This window comes from Camelina sativa, chromosome 7 (genome assembly GCF_000633955.1).
Source record: "Camelina sativa cultivar DH55 chromosome 7, Cs, whole genome shotgun sequence".
Classification (NCBI taxonomy): domain Eukaryota; kingdom Viridiplantae; phylum Streptophyta; class Magnoliopsida; order Brassicales; family Brassicaceae; genus Camelina; species Camelina sativa.
This window is the reverse complement of record NC_025691.1, coordinates 25,604,690-25,625,516: the sequence shown is the minus strand read 5'-3', so window position 1 is coordinate 25,625,516 and position 20,827 is coordinate 25,604,690. Positions and strand designations below refer to the sequence as shown.

General features: G+C 38.5%; 4 protein-coding genes and 1 long non-coding RNA gene across 7 annotated transcripts in view; 4 read left to right on the top strand and 1 right to left on the bottom strand.

The window, feature by feature from the left end:
• LOC109125606 (glucan endo-1,3-beta-glucosidase-like) overlaps positions 1-388 on the top strand; it is a gene marked incomplete at its 5' end in the record, with an annotated part of 2,318 nt that extends 1,930 nt beyond the window's left edge. The window contains one exon of the mRNA XM_019227551.1: positions 1-388. This exon is cut by the window's left edge and continues 27 nt beyond it. Coding sequence (XP_019083096.1) covers positions 1-381 — 381 coding nt within the window.
• LOC104702561 lies at positions 1,215-3,047 on the top strand. 2 transcript variants are annotated; one of them, XM_010418433.2, is made up of 3 exons: positions 1,215-1,367; positions 1,959-2,752; positions 2,840-3,047. In XM_010418433.2, exon 2 carries the CDS (start codon positions 1,965-1,967, stop codon positions 2,748-2,750), a length of 786 nt encoding a protein of 261 aa, XP_010416735.1. In that variant the 5' UTR covers positions 1,215-1,367; positions 1,959-1,964; the 3' UTR covers positions 2,751-2,752; positions 2,840-3,047. The 2 variants fall into 2 exon arrangements, with proteins under 2 accessions (XP_010416735.1, XP_010416734.1); XM_010418432.2 differs by having other exon boundaries at positions 1,216-1,367; positions 1,959-3,047.
• LOC104702562 lies at positions 2,900-4,346 on the bottom strand. The gene is made up of 3 exons (XM_010418434.2): positions 3,839-4,346; positions 3,354-3,503; positions 2,900-3,252 (listed from the first exon to the last, which is right to left on the bottom strand). The coding sequence occupies exons 1-3, from the start codon at positions 4,100-4,102 to the stop codon at positions 3,166-3,168; spliced, it is 501 nt and encodes a 166-aa protein (XP_010416736.1). The 5' UTR covers positions 4,103-4,346; the 3' UTR covers positions 2,900-3,165.
• On the top strand, positions 8,071-9,326 carry LOC109125610. The gene is made up of 5 exons (XR_002032723.1): positions 8,071-8,179; positions 8,317-8,681; positions 8,770-8,853; positions 8,947-9,042; positions 9,214-9,326. It is a non-coding gene; the product is annotated as an uncharacterized LOC109125610 (long non-coding RNA).
• LOC104702559 (nitrate reductase [NADH] 1) lies at positions 16,506-20,282 on the top strand. Of its 2 annotated transcripts, XM_019227882.1 has the most exons (5): positions 16,506-16,662; positions 16,770-17,786; positions 17,863-18,003; positions 18,101-18,333; positions 18,773-20,282. In XM_019227882.1, exons 1-5 carry the CDS (start codon positions 16,617-16,619, stop codon positions 20,096-20,098), a joined length of 2,763 nt encoding a protein of 920 aa, XP_019083427.1. In that variant the 5' UTR covers positions 16,506-16,616; the 3' UTR covers positions 20,099-20,282. The 2 variants fall into 2 exon arrangements, with proteins under 2 accessions (XP_019083427.1, XP_010416732.1); XM_010418430.1 differs by lacking the exon at positions 16,506-16,662 and having other exon boundaries at positions 16,670-17,786.

Sequence of the window (20,827 nt, the reverse complement as noted above, 5' to 3'; positions counted from 1 at the left end):
AGTTTCAAGTCCCAAACACCTATAGTGATCGACGGTGATATGCAGTACAGCAACATGTTCGCAGCAATGGTCGACGGATTCAACGCGGCGTTGGAGAAGATTAACGCTGGAAACGTGGTGGTGATGGTGGCGGAAACTGGGTGGCCGACGGAGGGAAATGAACCACACACGAGCGTTGATAACGCCAAGGCCTATAATACGGGGATTATGACATGTGGGGGATCTGCGCGGATGAGGACGCCTCGCCGCCCTTATACGCCGGTGGATGTGTTTTTGTTTGCAATGTTCAGGGAGAATCAGAAGGATGGTCCGGTGGAGCAGAGCTTCGGAATCTTCTCACCTAATATGACTCCAGTCTACGACATCTTTTGTCATTATTAGACTTGTTTTTTTCCCGCTTATTGTTAGATTAAAATACTCTAGTGCATTTACAAGTATTAATTGTAAGGTATAAAAAATACATGCAATAATTTAATTTATTTATTCATTTACTTGCTGTAAGATGTTATGTGGTGATTAAAAGATCAGTAAACTACAACATTGGAAAAAATAGAGTTAATCACCAGTTCACCACACAGGGTTTGCTTAAGAAACTCACCACACACAGGTCACAAGGGTACCCCGAGGCGGCCCAATGTTCATGTGATGACATTTTTTCTTCGAGATCGATGTTCAATGAAGATTTGAAAGAAGGAGAAGTTGAAAAGAGCTTCGGATTCTTCACTACTCATATATGGCTCCTCCTGTCTACACTATCTTGAATGTAAAAGTGCCTCTAGCAAAGACAAGGTAGGCCAATTAACAAAAAGAAGAAAAAATGACCAATTGTTCTAGTTGGGTTAGTTGATGCAATCATCTTATCAACTTATAACCGCAGAATTAGGTTTAACTGTTTTAAGTTGTTTCTTAACAGTTTCTTTCTTACTACAGTTATTTTTGTAGTCTATGAATTGTAATTGTATAGTAGTTAAGAAAAAACAAAAGTATGACCAAAAAATTAAAATTAAGGGGGAATCTCTTATAAAGAGAAGAGAATATTATTTTGTCCCTCTTGACCCTATTCTAACAAACAACAAACAGAAAGAATGGGCTTACGGCCCAATTACAAAAACACAGTAAATGCGCGAGATATTGGATGAGAAAAACGGTTGCGTCAAAATGACGACATGTAGGAATCAAACCGCAAGTTTTTAAATCAATAAAAGAAAAAAGAAAAAAAAAGTCTCTTGGCTTTGTTTGCGTACGTCAATTTGTAGAAGCAATCTCGCTTTTTACCCTTATTCTCTGCATCATCATCATTCAAGCTCGGAGCTCTCTCTCTCTCGCTCTATCCTCCGCCGGCGATCTCCTCCCGCTTAATCTCACCGGTACTGTTTCCTCCGTCGTCTCCTCCTCCTCCTCATCGTTAATTTTGTTAATCTTGTTGAATTTCGTCATCTCAGTTCTCGAAATTGTCTTTTCGCTGAAAGGTCTCTGATCTTTTCCAGTTTCAATAGAGAGAGAGATCTATCTTAGATTATCGGATTATGATTCCGTTTCAATCGAGATCTCAGGTCTTTGTATTTGTGTGTTTTCAAACATTGAATTGTATAATTTGTCTCGGATCTTAATATGTGGATCGATAAAATCTGCCTTGTCATTGATGGCGTTGCTTAAATTTGCATGAATTTTGGATTTATTTTACTAGAATTGCTACTCCAGATCTGAAACTTTTCATTGTCTCGTGTCTTTGCTTGTGATTTCCATTTGCCGATCCGGTTTAAGTTAATGTTCACTCCCCTGTAACTATAGTGGTGTAGCTTTTATGCATGAGATTCGAATCCGTGTTCAATGGCCATTCAAGATCCTTGCTTCTTTTTTGGTTCTTGTATGAACCCCATAGTCAACTTGTGACGCTATTAGTGTTGAGTCTTGCTTACTTCGCATGGATCTTATAATTTGAGTGTTTTTTTTTGTAGATTCAGATGGGGAAGATCAAGAAAGTGAATCACAGTGCTCACATTGCTACTCCTTATCCATCACCATGTTGCAAGGAAGAATGGGCTGGCTCAACCTGCCCAGTTTGTTTGGAGTCTCCACACAATGCGGTTCTTCTCCTCTGTTCTTCCTATCACAAAGGTTGCCGTCCTTACATGTGTGCAACTAGCACCCGTTTTGCCAACTGCCTTGACCAATACAGGAAATCGTACAGTAACGAAAGCTCAGGACAACCAGAGCTTCTGTGTCCACTGTGTAGAGGTCAAGTGAAAGGTTGGACTGTTGTGAAAGACGCTCGGATGCATTTCAACTCCAAGAGAAGGACCTGTATGCAGGATAACTGTTCGTTTGTAGGAAACTTCCGGAAGCTCAAGAAACATATGAAGGAAAAACACCCACATGCTTGCCCGAGAGCCATTGACCCAGCTTTAGAAACCAAATGGAAGAGGCTTGAGAGGGAAAGAGACAGAAGAGATGTGATTAGCACGATAATGTCGTCGACTCCAGGTGCTGTTGTGTTGGGAGATTATGTGATAGAGCCGCATAACCGAGCTGTCTATGATGAAGAAGACGAAGAAGAAGATTACAGCTCAGATGATTCTCTGAGCAACGGGATATTGGATCTAGATTCAACATGGCAAGGACAAAGCCATCACATTCGGTTTGTGGATCTGGAATCAAGCGACTTTGCATCCTCTTCCAGCTCCCCTGCTTCTCCTAGCCGTTCCCTTCGCCGTTTGCTCTTTCCAAGGAACCAGAGAGGCAGGCAATAGAGGTCGGTAACTCTTAATTTAACCGAAGCAAATCCCACTGCATATTTCTCAAACTCTCTCCACGGTTACATTTGACTTAAAAATTGCAGGAGCAGTATAAAAAGGCTAACATAACTAGCCAAAGTAGCCATACACAGGGAATTGAAAAGAAAAAAAAAACACGCAGTCGTCCCTTTCTTTTATTTATTTTCATGTAAATTATGTATTCTGTGTAATTGTATCATTGTTTCTGCATTGTTGTACTCTCTACTGTGGCATGTTCTCTTATGCCTCTTTTCAAATTTCTCATTTTTTTTTTCTTTCTTTGTATCGATTTGATCAACATCTTCCTCAAGTTCTGGAAGAACAATAAAAAAGCTATGTGAAAAGAAAAAAATGTTTCACATCTCAATCAACTTTGGACAAAAATCCCGAATCATGATTCCTTATTTTGTCTACAGGAGTCTCTTCTACCTCGTAAGCATCCGCGTGATAAACCTCCAACCACATGTTTAAGTTTATTCTTCATTCAGAACACACACAAAAGAAGATTAATTAGAGCAAAGTTTAAATTAGAACTAACTAACTAGTAGCAAAAGAATAGAAAAGAAAAGTTGGAAGTACCCAAAGATCAGAATTGTGATTAGTTTTGCTCCTTGCTTCTCCTTCTTCTTCATCTGGATCGAACTGGCGGTATTTCCACGTCCTATTTTTCCGGCGAAATGGTAACCGGAACTTACGAAACATTTTTCTTATCCACCTTCTTTTCTTCTTCTGCCATTTTTATCAACACAACAAAACAAAAAAGGTGAAATTGCTTAACATCCGAATTTAGCTGGTTTAAAACAGTTATTTACTTAACTATTACAAAGAACCTTTTGACATAATCTACTCTACCCAATATCATCATAGTCAACATCACTAATCAGAAGATTATTCAGACGCAACTGCTTTACTTAGGCTCTTTTAGTCTTTGCGTTTAAGTACAAACGTAACTCGAGACGACACATAAGTCATGGCCCATATCTGGCCCAATTAAAGTATAAAAAAGCTTATTATGTCAAATTAAAAACCCAAACAAATATGAAAATGAATAAGAGAAACGTTACCTTCGGGTTCGGCCGTTCAGGCTTGTTGTCACTCTCTCCGCCGCGTTTCGAATCACCGGCAAGAATCCCCATTCTCAACTGCTGAATATGCGTTAACAGATTCGCTCTCCGATCATATCCACGTGCCTTTCTGATCTCACGTCTCTCCCCTTCATTTTTTTTACGTCTCCCTTGAAACGACTGGACGGTCGTCGGTTGACGATCAACGTACACGGTGATGATCACACCATACATAACCCTGGGATTTGCATCTCTCATTTGCATTCTTTTTGATTTTTTGTTTTGGTTTTGAGTTGGCTTCTTAAAACTCAAATCTTGTTTTTTTCCCTGTTAATTAGGAGAAGGTAAGCAAAACAAGCAAGACAGGATCTCTTACCAAATCAGAATTACACGTGTCTACATCTCATGGGGCCTTTTCATTGTTAACTCTTAACTACTCCACAGTCAACCATCATAATGCTGACTTCCCCATTTACAAGTTTACAACCATCAAAAATTGTATTATATAAACAATAATAACCCACTAAGTAGTCACTAACCACTAACATTGGTCTAATGGGTCTAATGGGCCTGTGGGTTTATGATTTAGATTCTCAATTTGTTTTTTTTTTTTTGGTGAAAAGATTCTCAATTTGTTTGCTTATGAAACAAAAATTAACTACTAATGACTAAATTTTGATTTTTTTCTATAGTTTAATGACTATTTATATGTACTATGCAAATAAAGAGCTTTGAAATGATATTAAAATTGCTGACAAGAATCTCACAATTATCCATTATAAAGAAGGAAATATAAAAATAAATTGACTAACAACAACAGTGAACTCCAAAAACTAATTGTGTAATCCTTGGACCACGGACACTTTATGTAATATATAATATGCTTTTAAACCAAGCAAGGGTTAACTCCAATTATTTTTCCATCAAAGTAAAAACACTAAAAGAAACTAATACTAGTGCTTTAGTTGATTAATTAAATAGTAATAAAAATCATAATTAGTGTCTGTGTGGGCATCTTTCCACTTCACTTCACTGTCTTCAGGATTCACAATAACTTAAGCAAAAGATGTATTGCAAATATAATAGTATAAAATCAGTGAACAGACACGAAAGGTAACATCTAGGGGAGGCTATATGCGTTAATATGACCCCTTGCTATTACGAAAATGTGAATGAATGTTTTATATATCCAAGCTTTTCTCGGATCTGCTCTGATTTTCATGCAGAATTCATTGTTTTTTGACAATATTTTTTATTTCTTTTTTTGAACTAAACCGGGTTTTCCTTCAATCAATTAAGTAACAGAGTTTAGATCGGCCAACAGGCCTTCTTTTGCCAAAGCATCGGCTCGACGATTGAAATCTCTAGAGATGAAACAGAAAACAGCATAAGCAAAGGCAGTGGATAAATTCAGGATGTCGTGTAGAATCCCGTAGAGTTCCTTGACTTGGATCTCTTTGTTGATAGCTTTGACAAGGGTTAGCGAGTCTGAAGCGAAGGATACCGATGTGAGGTCCGATGCAATCGCAACTTTGATTGCCATCAGAGTTGCTAAAGCTTCGGCTACCAACGGTGTGACGACGTGCGATGCTGAAGAAGACCCTTCACAGATTGGTTCTTCCTGAGGGTTCTTTATCTCCCATCCTAAACCTGCTGATCCATCTTCTCTCCACGCTACATCTGTGCAGATCCGGTGGTTTGAGTTTCTTGGGGCAGGCGGGACCAACTTCCGTGTCTTGGTAAGTGGTTTTGATTTCTCAAATTGCGCCTCCTGCCATTCCTTAGCTCGGGTAATCGCAATAGATAGGACGTCTCCTGGTTTCAGCTTTTCTTTATTGAAAATTAAACGATTCCTTGCTGTCCAGGTTGCCCACATGATCCATGGGGATAGTGGACCAGCCCTAATTCCGGTCGGGGGGAGGCAGGTCGCTTTAACAGAAATGGATATACCCTCCTGAATGGAGTTGAGGGTTGGTGGCTGAATCCGGGGGTAGAGCGGGGCTTGTGTCCATATTTGTTCCGCAAAGGGGCACTGGAATAGGAGGTGGAGTTCAGACTCAGGGCTCCCGCAATGAGGACATGAAGCATTTGTGACCACCTGACGGTAGATGAGGTTCTCTCCCACTGGTAAGGCGTTTTGAGCTAGTTTCCACAGAAACATTTTGACTTTTGGTGATACTTCCTTCTTCCAGATGAGAGCTTTCCAATCAAAGTCATCCACAACATATGGGTGATTGATATGATATTCTTCCTCTCTCTCTGCCATTGTTTCATAATATCCAGATTTAACTGTATATACTCCGGAGTTTTGTGGAAGCCACGCCCATTCATCAGCTGCTCCTAAGGTACTTGGAATTATCTTTTTGATATCTTCTTCATAACCCGGGAGAACAGTGCGGATAAGATCCAAATTCCACTGTCCTGTATCTGGTAGGATAAGTTCTGATACCTTTAAGTTCTGGTTGAGTTTCGTAGGGGGCCCTATGGGCCTGCAGGGGGATGTGAGTGATAGCCATGGACTGTACCATACAGAGGTATCTTCCCCATTACCTATTAGTCTGCCCAGTTTTTTCTTTAGTAGCCCGCGTCCTATACAGATTCCTCTCCATCCATGAGATGCGTTTCCTGGGGTTTCACTTTCCAGGAAAGATGAGGATTTGAAGTATTTGCCTTTTAGCACCCGTGCAAGTAGACTTCCCGGTTTGGTAAGTAGTCTCCAGCTTTGTTTTGCCAAAAGGGCATCATTGAACACTTTGATATCTCTAAACCCTAATCCTCCGTTTTTAAATGATCTTGATATCTTTTTCCAGGAGATCCAGGTCATTTTCTTTTTTCCGGTATTGGAGTCCCACCAAAACCTGGTAAGTGCAGCTTGGATCCTCTTGCATAGTGAATTTGGAATCTTGAAACAAGACATAGTGTAGGTTGGCATGGCAGTTAGTACAGATTTCAGTAGTGTGATTTTGCCTGCCATCGAGAGAAATCTGGAAGACCAACTGATAGCTCTCTGTTTTATCCGGTCCACTATTTGAGTGAACAAGTCTTTCTTCTTTCGACCAAACAACTCTGGGAGGCCTAGATATTTGCCTTGACCCCCTTCTTTGTGTATAGCTAAGTCTCTCTTTACTCGCTCTTTTATTTCCCTGCTTGTTTTTGCTGAGAAGGTGATGGCAGATTTATCTTGATTGATCTGTTGACCTGATGTTTCTCCATATTTTTGCAGGATATTCTTCAGTTTCATGCAGCTCTTCTAGTCCGACTTACAGAAAAACATTGTGTCATCCGCAAATAATAAATGGTTCACGCGGGGGCTTTCTTTTGCAACTTTGATCCCTGGGAGACTGCCTTGTTCATGTGCTCGATTGCATAAACCAGTAAGTACCTCACTGCACAGAATGAAGACATAAGGCGATAGGGGGTCTCTTTGGCGAATGCCTCTCTGGGGTGTGACTAAGCCCAACGCTTGTCCATTAATCAGGTAAGAGTAGGAAACTGTTGTTATGCATTGCATCATCCATTGCACCCATTGTCTATGAAAACCCATCCTTTCCAACACAACCTTGATAAAATCCCATTCTAAACGATCATTTGCTTTACTCTTGTCTGTTTTGACAGCCATGAACACTCTCTCTTTTGCCTTTGATGTTTTCAAATAGTGCAGGGTTTCATGTGTGATAAGCACATTGTCTGATATAGCTCTTTGGGGGACGAAGGCTGATTGATTCTCAGATATGCACGACGAGAGGATTGGTTGCAGTCTTTTGGTCAGTATTTTGGATATTATTTTGTAGTATACTGAGCATAAAGCAATAGGTCTATAGTCTGAGACCTTTTGAGGAGCCGTAATCTTGGGAATGAGCCTAACATGGGTGTGATTGATCTTGTGTGGTAGGTTTCCAGTGATGAAGAAAGATTGGACCTCGGCAACTATTTCATCACTCACTGTACTCCAGTTTGATTGGAAAAAACAAGCTGAGAAGCCATCCGGGCCCGGGGCTTTATCAGGATGTATATCAAAGCATGCTTTTTTATTTCTTCGCTTGAAGGTATCTCAATCAGTTTTGCATTCATATCCTCTGTTATGCAGGGAGTTAGAGCCTCCTGTACCACTTTCCTTCGGTTTCCTTCCTAGGAGGTGAAGATTTGTTGATAATAGTCAGTAATTGCCTGGACTATTTCATTTTCTTCAAAAACTGGAATACTATTCGTTGGCTCCATCACTGATATGTTGTTTAGGGCCCTCCTGCGTTTGGTAGCTGCGTGGAAATATCCCGTATTCTTATCTCCCAAGGTGAGCCACAGCTGTCGACTCCTCTGTTTCCAGAAAGCCTCTTCCTTCTGGTAAGCTTTCAGTAGCTCTTTGTTTATTCTGTCTAACTCCTCTTGATTATCCTCATCCTTAGTCATTTATTCTTCCAAATCTTTCCGGAGCAGATTGATTGTTTTTTTGACTGTTTTCATGGTTCTTTTTGCTCCAGGTGATTATCTCCCTCCTGCAAACCTCTAGTCTTTCCTCAACTGCTGCCTCTGGGATCAACTTCCAGGCATCTAGGATAAGTTTCCTCACTTCCTCATTTCCTTTTAAACTTCTATCATACCGGAACAAACCTCTTCTCTTTTGTTTAATAGGGTCAAAGGAGGTGACCAAAGGCCGGTGGTCAGATCCTTCAAATCTCAAATATTCACTTCTGCCCGAAGGAAATTCCAACACCCATTCACTGTTTGCCATAGCCCTGTCTAAATGACACCGTACCAAATGAGAATATCTTTTTCCTCTCCATGACAGGAAGTTTCCTGAGTGTTTTAAATCAAAGAGGTCACAAGTAGACATCAATGCTCGCAAGTTAGTAAATGAACCCTCAGATCTTGGTGGACCACCTACTTTTTCAGAGTTATTTATGATCTCATTGAAGTCTCCTGTAATAAACCAGGGGCTATTTCGAGTTTCTCCAAAGTTTTGGATCTGGATCCATATCTCTTGTCTTTTGGCCAAGTCCGGTTCTCCATATAGGAAGGTAGAGTAGAAAGTTTTACCCTTTGTTGTTACTTTGGTATCAATAAAATTTGCACAAGAGGTAATGATTTCCATTTCAATATTTCCTTTCCAGAACAAGGCAAGTCCTCCTGCAGTCGACTCTGATGGGGGAACAAGGAAGCTTGACGTATATCCCATCCAGTCCAAGTGTTGCAGAATAAACTCCGAGGTATTTCTTGTCTCCGTGAGGAATAAAATGTCAGGGAATATCTTTTTCTTGATTTCCCTTAGCCGCTGGCCTGTTATGGGATTCCTCAACCCACAACAGTTCCAGCTCAGTACCCTTAAGGAAGAGGGGTTGGCGGATTCTGAAAATCCACCGTATTCTTCCTTCTTGCAGGTATTAAAGAGATCTTTGGATCCCCGGTTTTGCGTTGTTTCGACTTATGGCTTCTGATAGATGATGATTCATCCTCAATTCGCTCTGAGTCTGCCGCTTTTCCTCTCTTTTGTTTTGAGGTTTCTCCACCACTTCTTTGGATCTGTCTAGGAGCACTTGGTTTCTTTGGAGAACCCTGAATTAGGTTTCGTTTTTGGATTTTAGCTCCTGACAGCTTTTGTACAGTTTTTGTAGGTGGTTTTGCCAGTGGTGGTCTTCCTCGACCTCTTGGTGTTTGTGTTGCTCTTGTTCTGTCAATTTGTGGCAGATCTTCACTGATAATCACATGATTCACTGGGGTTCTAGTCACAGCCACCTCCTCTCCCAGTAGGATATCAGAGGCTAACACCACCGCAGATTCAATAATCTCTTCCGCTGTTTGGTTCATAAGGTTCCTTGCCTCACCCTGAATGACTCTCTGTCTCCTCGCTGCACTCTCCGTAGGATCTGCGACAGAGCAGTATTGTACAATTACCTCTCTTAACTCACTTAAGACTTGATCCTTGGAAGGTATTACTACCGGAGTCGGGTTTATTCTGCCGCCATTTTCAATAGCATTCTGGTTTGTTTCTCGAGTAGTGGAGGCAGTTGGCGGAGTTCGCTGCTCAAGGTTTTCTACAATTCTCTCCAGCGGAGGTCTGCGAGGTCTGGAGCTCCCTGAATCTTCTCCTCTAGCTGAGTATTGTTGATTTGGTTTTTCTTGCCATTGCAGCATCCGGTAAGTTGGTGCTCGAGCTGATTGACTATGGATTCTGGGGCTATTCTTTTCACCATATCTAGGTCGTCCACTACTCTCATATCTTCTTTCTCTTATAGGTGCAGCTGAGGGGGTTCTGCTAGTTCTCTCCCCCGAAAAGGTGAGTTGGTTCTCTGCTCTACTGTCGAGTTTGCGTTTTCGAGAGGTAATACCTTCTTGGGATTCAAAGCCCGAATGGGTTGCAAAACCTTGGGATCTCGGAGCTGTGAAATTATCACTAGCCACATAGTAATTTCTGGACACCTCTCTTCCCAGGTTGTACTTTGGTTTTTCCGTAGATGATTTAAGTTTTTCTCTTTCAGCAGCTAATCCCGGGCAGTGCTTCATCTCATGAGATAGCCTCATACAGTGGTGGCAATGGTTCTTGAGATTCTTGTATTCGAAGGTAACAATGGCCTCTTTACCGTTTGGAAATTCCACTACTGTGTCTTTTGCGAGTGGTTGTAGACCGTTAATGAGAGTCTTAATCTTTGCAGCAGAGGCTGTTATTTCCAGGTCAATGAACTCTCCTAGCTCTTCCGCAATAGTTTGCAACATAATAGGTTGCCAATAATGCTTTGGTAACCCTTGAAGTTCCACCCAGAAAGGGATTAGGGATGGGAAGGATTCTGAGATTTCTGGCTCCCATTTCTGAAGGATGATCATCCACTGGTCAAAATAGTACGGCCGGTTATCAAGTACTTTTTGCATATCCTCCTCATATTCAAAGCTAAATTGGAAGCATCCTCTTCCTAGGTCGGCTCCCGTCGTTTTTCCCCGGAGGTTCCAGCGGTTAGCAAGGAAAGGAAATAAAGACCATAGTCTTTGGACTGACGGGTTGGTGAGTCGTCCTATTAGCGTGAGGGCATTAGCTTCGATTAGTGCTGATGTATCCAGCTCTGGGGCTCTGATTCTCTTCCTGGGGGGTGGGGAAAAACCTCTCTCTACTCCTTTCCTTTTTGGTGGTACGGTATACGTCTCTCCATAACTTACAGCTTAAGGTTTCAGATGAGGGTTTTGTGGGTTTACAGTTCCGATGGTTACAAGTATTATCAAATGTTCTCCAGGGTTAACAGGGTTAAAAGGTTTAAGAAAAGTTTGCAAGGGTTACACTGAGAGTGGGGAAGAGTGTGAGAAACAACTTACAGTTGCTTCTATCTCCTCTGTACTCTCTGGTTCCTTAAACACTTCGAATGGTTAGATCCGGTGCTGGTGACGGTGGTTGTCCTTTGTGGAGGAAAAATGGAAGTCGGAAAGCTTTGCACCGTCGCGGATATTCACCATTGTTTGTTAGGACCGATGGGTATTTCTATTTTTGGGGTTAAAGGTTCAATATTTTTTATTTCTAAGTGTTCTTTTGTGTTTGCTTTTCTGAAAACACGAGAACGCAGTTGTATTACCATTTGTGTAGTTAAGTCACTCAGGGCGGTGACCGTTCAGTGGGCGATTGCATTGTTATAGGAAAAAGAAAAAAAAAACGGTTTATGTATATTCTCTTAACATTTTTATTTGCATTTCATTCGACTGTCAACTTTAAATAGTTATTCTATGATTTTTTTAAAAAAAAACTGGCTTATGTAAATTAATGTCTTGACATTTTCATTTGCATTTTTATTTTTGTCTATGATTTTATTATATCATCCAACATATTTGATTGTATGTGGTGAGTATACCAGCTACATATTTACTATAATCACATTATCCACATTGATTTAGTCGACACAACCATTGATTTTATTTTATTTTAATTGAAAAAGACGATTTAATAATACTAATATATAAAAGTATGTGGTTACTTCTTTTTAATATGTGTGTCTAGACTGAACTTCACCAATCTTGGATCTTCCACTATAAGATGGGTTCTTAACCATAATTATTGTTTTTTCTTATACTTATATTATCTAAACTAAACTTATTAATTTTGCCTGACACAATTACTGTATTGTATGAATATAATTCTTGTATTTGTACAGTATTAGGTTATTTAACTTAATTTCAGTTGAAAAATAGTTCCAGGTATAACTCAACTGCATGTGTCCAACTTCCCAATTGTGCCATATCCTTTTTTTTTTAATTACAACTTTATATTTGACTATAAACAGTAAAAGTTTCCAATTATACCAATAGGCAATATGGCAAATATCATATGGATAAAAAAATATATAGCCGCATGTGTGTGGTGTCAAGTGGTTCATTATTTCGTTATATGAAATGAAAAGTGCTGTTTAAATATGTTTATATAAAAACAAAAGTGTTGCTTATATAAAGCGAAACTAAGAAAAAAAAATGAGAAGCAACAAGAGGGATTATAATTATGATTATCCACCAGGATAATTGTGTTTGAATTGACGCTAAGTCAAATAAAATACCCATTTGGAAATATTGTGGCTATCTCATATGGTTAATCATTCGATACTACAAGAAGAAGAAAAAACATCAGTTATGTGTTCATATGAAGATATATAATATATACATACTTAATTTCTCCTCAATTTACATTTTTATGTACGACGCGGTTTTTCCATATATATCAAAATAAGTATATACTGAAGTTTCTCTTTTTTTTTGGTCTTCATTACTACATTTTTACATAGTACGACATGGTTTATTTATTTATAGTATAATAGTACATGTACAATATAGAAATTGAAAAGAAAAATGAATAAATGTAAATGTAGTGAAAGTGGCTCAAAGGGTCACGAAAGGGTCGTCGTTGTTTCCCTAACCGCATCAAGCTCCCCCAGTTGCCTCCATTTCTTATTCAAAATATATACGGTACAATTTTCTTACTTTTGTCAGTAGCTATATACTATTCTTTTAAAATAGTAAAACATATACAAATACAGACAGATTCCCGAATGGGAGATTCAATGGTTCACCGTTTCATGACCGTGGAAAGTAAATTCTTTACTCGTAAAATATCCAATTCAGATATTAAAAAAAAAAAAACATTTAAAGATTACGTGTGCCAAATCTCCATATCATAGTTTTGGTGGTCTGTCATTACTCATTACTTTATATAAATGGGGGTCAAGCTTATATGTTGGTCTTAAGCACATTGCCGTTGTCTGAAAGGAATGAGACTTGTACTGTATGTTGTCAATTTAGTTGCGTTATGGTGCAGGAAAATTAAATAATGAAATTATCATGATACTTTGCATAATCTGATTATATCACACATAGATTAATTGTTGTTGATACATATATTTAACCGAAATGTAAATATACAAGAAATTTCTTATATTAATGATCAAATGGATTACAAAAATGATATTTATTGTTTCGTTTTAAAAAAATATTAAAAATTTAACGTTTGTGTTTAAATGACACACATATTTATAAAAAACACATGTTTGTGTTTAGATGACACACATGTTTATAAGAGACACGCGATTGCGTTTAGATGACACACATGTTTATAAGAGACACGCGATTGCGTTTAGATGACACACATGTTTATAAGAGACAATGGGTTGCATTTAAATGACACATATGCTTATAAGAATCACACGTTTACGTCTAAATGACACACATGATTACAAGAAACAACAAAAATTATCGATATTAAATGTAGTTTTTTTTAAAATAACTGTTTAACTAAATTTTTAAAAAAATATATTTAAAAATTTAATCAACATTTCTCTTTTCGACTGAAACCCACATAAACAATAAAAAGACTAATTAACTAATGAGAGAGTTACTGATCCTAAATTAATTAAAAAACTACTACACCGTATATAAACTTTGATAGATGTAGATGAAAATTGTCTTAAGTCTACTAAACTGAATTTGATATTACTGCTGACAATTAATTAAACTTAAACTGACTTTTATGATTAAGTTAAACGTTCACGTACGTGCTTATTTATCATTAACAATATAGATATTTGTTCAAGGCAAGATAAACTATCTGAAAACTATTTTTTAAAAATGTTATGGAATTACGACCTAAATTTTGGATAAGATGTTTATTATAGTGTAACGATGGTATGAGAGGTTTCAAGAACCACCAAGAAATAATAGATCGTTTACCAAAAAAAAAAAAAAATCTAAATGCAGTAAAGAAATTAAAAATTCTAACCTAAATGAGGTTACAGTATTTTCAAGTTTTAATATATAGCATTTTCCCCATGACATTTTTTAATTAATAAAACGTAACTTCTCCATGTATCTAAGCAGTGCAAAGTTGATTATTACTAGTTTAGAAGCTTTAACCAAGATTGACTCTTGAATTTATTTTAATACACCGCATGTAAAGATGATAATACGGGGGTCCATATGCGTTCTTACACATATATCGTTTATAATTAATAATCTAATAACTGAAAATCAAATTTATCAAAAAACCAAAAAAACCAAAAACAAAAAGATTGAAAATCCAAACAAATGACAAAAATAATATTCCGACCCGTCTCTTTGTTTGGTTGCCCCGTTCGCGTATTTGCTTGGCCGTTGGTGTTCCCATGCGCCACTTAGCCTCCAAAGTCTTCTCTCTAATCTCCCTTTTTTATACCATAATCTCTGTTTAATTTATACTTAATTGCGCTTTATCTTCTTAATCGTCATGTAATCCATAAAAATCTTCGAGATATTTACTTTCTCGACTTACTTATTACATTTTTTCCTATATTAAACATGTCAACAATATGCTCACTATCATATCTGATACATAGTATATGTTTTAGCTACCCACCGGATTCTTATGCCCTATTTTCTTATTATTACACCGACGTCTAATTTGACGTTGATTTTTAGAAATTGAAGTCAATATAAACAAAATCTACCTGTGAATTTGCTGATTACTACAGCTTGCTGTAAACGTAATGCAATTTAATCTTGAGTCATACATCTATGAATTCTTTATTTTCATCTGTGATATTTTGCATTGATTAACAAACAAAATTTCAACCCAAATGTCTTTATTGTAATCGCACCATTTAATATGGAGTATAACTAGGTAATATTATTCTTGCCAGCTACATTCAACTTATGCATATTCCAGTAAGTAAACCATTTTGGTGTAACACATTGATAAAAAAAAAAAAAAAAAAAAACATAGTTGTGGTAAGAATGTAAAAAAATTGAAGTGTCTCCAAATCTTAATTTTCGCTGCATCCACACTTGACGATTGTAAGCGAATGTTCAATGCATGGCAGGCAATTAGGCAAATATGAATAATTTATCCATTTTATTTATTTATTTTCTATATCAAAATCAAATTACCTTTATATATATCGTAAGTTAGCTAGAACATTTTATAGTACGTAACAAGTAGCTAGAACTTAGCATTGTTATATATACAGCAGGCTATGTTTGTGGCTTCAAGGGGAAGGTTTATCTCAGCTTTTCTTTTGTAAGGGAAAAGGTTTATCTTGCCCGTGGTTACTCGATTGTTGTTCGTATTCTATTTATTGAATTTTTTAGCTTCAAGGTAAAGGCATGCATGTGTTTCTTCTTTTTTCAAGTGCAATATTTTTATTAATCTATCACATATAACTACTTCTTGGAAGTTTCATTCCAAATTAGGGTTTTTTTGACTTTTCCAATTTCAATGTCGACTCCAATGAAATAATCATGCATAAAAGCCATGTCTAAATTAAATCATGCATATGAACTGTAGAGAACCGGGCCATGACACAGTTTGCAGTCCATATATGGGTTTTTTTCTAAATACTTTTTTGTCGTCACTAGAGTGTACGCAAAAACAAAAATACTAGGGTATATATATATATATGTTCTTGCTTTTTTTGGCCACAAACAATTCAGACACTATAATTGTGGAATTTCTAACAAAACTAAGTTATCGACTTTAATTTTGTTAACTCAAATTAATAGTTGATTATCACGGTAAATTGTATTGATTGGTAGTAGAAATGTATAATACTATAATTAATAACGTATAGTAAGATAAGCTAAATGATCATCATCAAGACTAGTAAACAATATTCGACACTTATAACGAATGTCTTTCTTTAAAATCTTTTTATCAAAAAACATCCGACACGTAAAAAGTAAAATGGGATTTTTACGGTGTCCTAGTGACATAATTTATAGAAAACTGAATTTACGATAATCGACATGTACTCTAGCTTTGTTCATTCGCTTTAAGCATCAAATCAAAGTTATTATATTATCGATATGTGCATCATTCTTATTGCATACACAAGTGAAAACTAGTTGAGTGAGGATGTTGTATCATAGATTCATAGTACCCTCCCATGATACTATTACTACCCACGGATCGAATCCTAAGATCCGCATTTTGTTTTACACATAGTTTACATTTATTTAAGAATAAAAAAACATCATACAATACAACTGCGAAATAAAAAATCTCCCGCCTTAAAGGCCAAAGCTTGGGATCTAGGTTGGTAGGTCCCTCGGACTCAGCGACCACAGAAACTCACATTTGTCAATTCCTCCTTCCTCTCTTCTTTTTTCAATTTTATTTATAAACATTTATTTATTTACTAATCTCCGTAACGCCCTATAAATACAACCCTATAACTCCTCATTATTCAGAAACCAAAATAATAATATCACAACACAAAACCCAAAGGAGAAAAGAAGAAAAAGAAAAAATAGATTCTCTCTCTCTTCTCACCGATTCAATAGCTTTACTACTACCATGGCGACCTCAGTCGATAACCGCCATTATCCCCTCATCAACACCCNAAGAAAAGAAAAAATAGATTCTCTCTCTCTTCTCACCGATTCAATAGCTATACTACTACCATGGCGACCTCCGTCGATAACCGCCATTATCCCCGGATCAACACCGCCATGAACGGCGTCGTTCACGCTGCTTTCAAACCTCCTCTCGTTCCTTCTCCTCCTCGCTCCTTCGACCGTCACCGTCATAACCAAAACCACTCTCTCGACGTCATCCTCACCGAAAAACTCGTCAAAGAAACCCAAGTCGTCGTAGACCGTTACGACGACTCCTCAAGCGACGACGAAGACGAGAGCCACAACCGTAACGTCCCTTACTACAAGGAGCTCGTTAAAAAATCCAACAGCGATTTAGAACCGTCGGTTTTGGATCCTAGAGACGAATCAACGGCTGACTGTTGGATCCAGCGTAACTCCTCCATGCTCCGTCTCACCGGAAAACATCCTTTCAACGCCGAAGCGCCTCTCCCTCGTCTTATGCACCATGGCTTCATCACTCCCGTCCCACTCCATTACGTCCGTAACCACGGCGCTGTTCCCAAAGCGAACTGGTCAGACTGGTCCATCGAGATCACTGGACTCGTCAAACGTCCCTTCAAGTTCACCATGGAAGAGCTCATCTCCGAGTTCCCCAGCCGCGAGTTCCCGGTGACGCTCGTCTGCGCCGGTAACCGCCGCAAGGAACAGAACATGGTGAAACAAACGATCGGGTTCAACTGGGGATCCGCCGGAGTATCCACTTCTCTCTGGAAAGGTGTTCCGTTAAGCGACATCCTCCGTCGTTGCGGGATCTACAGCCGGAGAGGTGGCGCGTTGAACGTCTGCTTCGAAGGAGCGGAGGATCTCCCCGGCGGCGGCGGATCCAAGTACGGGACGAGTATCAAGAAAGAGATGGCGATGGATCCTGCTAGAGATATTATATTGGCTTATATGCAAAACGGTGAGCTTTTGACACCGGATCATGGGTTTCCGGTTCGGGTTATTGTACCCGGTTTCATCGGTGGTCGGATGGTTAAATGGTTAAAACGTATCATCGTTACCCCTCAAGAATCTGATAGTTACTATCATTACAAAGACAATCGTGTCCTTCCTTCTCTCGTTGATGCTGAGCTGGCTAATGCTGAAGGTAACTCTTCTTTTTTTTACCCTCGTCTACTTTTTTATTTTTACAGTTATTAATTTTTACTTCTTTTTTGTTACAGCTTGGTGGTATAAGCCTGAATATATAATCAACGAGCTTAATATTAACTCGGTGATTACAACACCTGGTCATGAAGAGATATTGCCGATTAATGCATTTACCACTCAGAGGCCTTACACGTTGAAAGGATACGCTTACTCTGGTAATTAAATATTTTAAAGCTTTGATGTAATTAAAAATGATTGATTGATATGTAATTAAAGTCCTAATACTAATAAAAATGGTTTGGAAATTCACAGGAGGAGGTAAGAAGGTAACGAGAGTTGAAGTGACTCTAGACGGAGGAGACACGTGGAGTGTGTGTGAGCTTGACCACCAAGAGAAACCGAACAAGTACGGCAAATTCTGGTGCTGGTGTTTCTGGTCACTTGACGTTGAGGTTCTTGATCTGCTCAGCGCCAAAGATGTTGCGGTTCGAGCTTGGGACGAGTCTTTCAACACCCAGCCTGACAAACTCATCTGGAACCTCATGGTAACCCTCTCCTCTCTTAATTTTTAATTATAGAATTAATTAGTCTACTTTGTTCTTTAGTAGTATGATTTAAAAACTTTAATCCTACTTTTTGTGTAAATTATTCGATTTTATATTCCTATTCGTCCTACAAAGTTGGAGCTACGGATGATTTTTTCTTTTTTTGAACGTGATACCTACCATTACCATCTTCACTTTTCATAATTTTTTAATAGAGCCACTAATCAACATGGAAACCAAGACCAGTTCTTTAATTGTCTCTGTTGTACAGTTCATTTTAGTGGTTAAGTATTATAATCTCCCTTCATGCGGGCAATTGTATTAAACATAGAAAAGTCAAAAGTCTAGGGTCTCCAGCTATAATAACTATTTTAGATTTTACGATTATAATAAGACACTGTTTTATGATGTTTGACTAACGTTGACTTGTGTTAAACAGGGGATGATGAACAACTGCTGGTTCAGGATTAAAACCAACGTGTGCAAGCCTCATAGAGGAGAGATAGGGATAGTTTTCGAACACCCGACCCGACCCGGAAACCAATCCGGTGGGTGGATGGCAAAGGAGCGTCAGCTTGAGATCTCCTCTGAATCAAACCAAACATTGAAGAAATCTGTTTCGTCTCCTTTCATGAACACTGCCTCGAAGATGTACTCAATGTCCGAAGTTAGAAAACACAACACTGCTGAATCTGCATGGATCATCGTCCACGGTCACATCTATGACTGTACACGTTTCTTGAAAGATCATCCAGGAGGCACAGATTCTATCCTCATTAACGCAGGTACTGATTGCACCGAAGAGTTCGAAGCCATTCACTCCGACAAAGCCAAGAAGCTTTTAGAAGATTACCGTATCGGTGAACTCATCACTACTGGCTACGACTCTTCTCCTAACGTCTCAGTCCACGGTGGCTCAAACTTAGCTTCTTTGTTAGCTCCGATCAAAGAGGTGGCTCCTACAAAGAACATAGCTTTGGTCAACCCACGTGAGAAAATCCCTGTTAAGCTCATCGAGAAGACTTCGATCTCTCACGATGTTCGTAAGTTCCGATTCGCATTACCTTCCGAAGATCAGCAGCTTGGTCTACCCGTGGGGAAGCACGTTTTCGTATGCGCCAACATAAACGACAAACTCTGTCTCCGAGCCTATACTCCGACCAGCGCCATCGATGCCGTTGGTCATATCGACCTAGTCGTCAAAGTTTACTTCAAAGACGTCCATCCAAGGTTCCCCAATGGAGGACTCATGTCACAACACTTAGACTCCTTACCAATCGGGTCAATGATAGACATCAAAGGTCCACTAGGACACATTGAGTACAAAGGCAAAGGCAACTTCATGGTCAGCGGCAAACCCAAGTTTGCCAAGAAACTAGCAATGCTTGCCGGAGGAACAGGCATAACTCCAATCTACCAAATCATTCAGTCGATACTGAGTGATCCAGAGGACGAAACCGAGATGTATGTGGTTTACGCAAACCGAACCGAGGATGACATACTTGTGAGGGAAGAGCTAGAAGGATGGGCTAGTAAGCATAAGGAGAGGCTAAAGATTTGGTACGTCGTCGAAATTGCAAAGGAAGGTTGGAACTACAGTACCGGCTTTATAACCGAAGCAGTGCTTAGAGAACATATCCCCGAAGGTTTAGAAGGTGAGGCTGTCGCACTCGCGTGCGGACCACCGCCTATGATTCAGTTCGCGTTGCAGCCTAATCTAGAGAAGATGGGTTACAACATTAAGGAGGATCTCTTGATCTTCTAATCCTGCTCAATTTATATGTATTGGAAATTCGAAAGTCAGTAACAAGTATCGGTTATATATGTAAATACATATGCTTATTTGGGTAAGAGTTTGTATTCGAAATGTATATTGTATAAATTGTGTGTTATAGTCTATGTTGTTGTTGATGATGATGATAAATGATGAAAGCATGTTAATTCAAATTTTTCTCGTCTTGTTTTGGTCAATGTTAGATATCTTTATCGTTAATTTGAGTTATTATGCTTCCACAATGATCTAGTCGTCTAATAAGTTTGTTATAGTTCACATCAAGTGATATTCATTTAATCACGCCTGGTAAACGTTTTGTCGTTTTAAGACAACTAGTTTGAAGTTAGTTAATAGTTATACCACTTGTGGCCGTGTTGCTTTCAATCATCATTCGTCAGTGACTACAAAAAAAAAAAAAAACAGACAAAATAATAAAAACATGTTTAATGCAAACTTATTCGATACAGAAATGAAAAGATCTAAAATGCAGTTTCGATTTTGGCCCCGCAAGATTCGTGGGTTTAGACGCATTTGACTAGTACTACTAATTCCTTATCATCGGCCGTTGGAGATATGTAAATATTTTGGATTTTTATATAAGACTTTTGTAGCGACTAAACTGGTAATAATGAAAGTAGTCATGATAATTTCATATTTACTGTGAAGTGTTGTGAATTCGAGCAAATAATAGAGAAACACGTTAAGGAGAAAACAAGTGTT

Excerpts from the sequence above, each read along its gene's own strand:
- LOC104702559 (XM_019227882.1), top strand. The coding sequence starts at position 16,617 with ATGGCGACCTCAGTCGATAACCGCCATTATCCCCTCATCAACACCC. Across the intron at positions 17,787-17,862 it reads TGAGCTGGCTAATGCTGAAG|CTTGGTGGTATAAGCCTGAA; the intron begins GTAACTCTTCTT and ends TTTTTGTTACAG. Across the intron at positions 18,334-18,772 it reads AACTCATCTGGAACCTCATG|GGGATGATGAACAACTGCTG; the intron begins GTAACCCTCTCC and ends TGTGTTAAACAG.
- LOC104702562 (XM_010418434.2), bottom strand. The coding sequence starts at position 4,102 with ATGCAAATGAGAGATGCAAATCCCAGGGTTATGTATGGTGTGATCATC. Across the intron at positions 3,504-3,838 it reads CTGAACGGCCGAACCCGAAG|AAGAAGAAAAGAAGGTGGAT; the intron begins GTAACGTTTCTC and ends TAAAAATGGCAG. Across the intron at positions 3,253-3,353 it reads ATCACAATTCTGATCTTTGG|AATAAACTTAAACATGTGGT; the intron begins GTACTTCCAACT and ends TTCTGAATGAAG.
- LOC104702561 (XM_010418433.2), top strand. The coding sequence starts at position 1,965 with ATGGGGAAGATCAAGAAAGTGAATCACAGTGCTCACATTGCTACTCCT.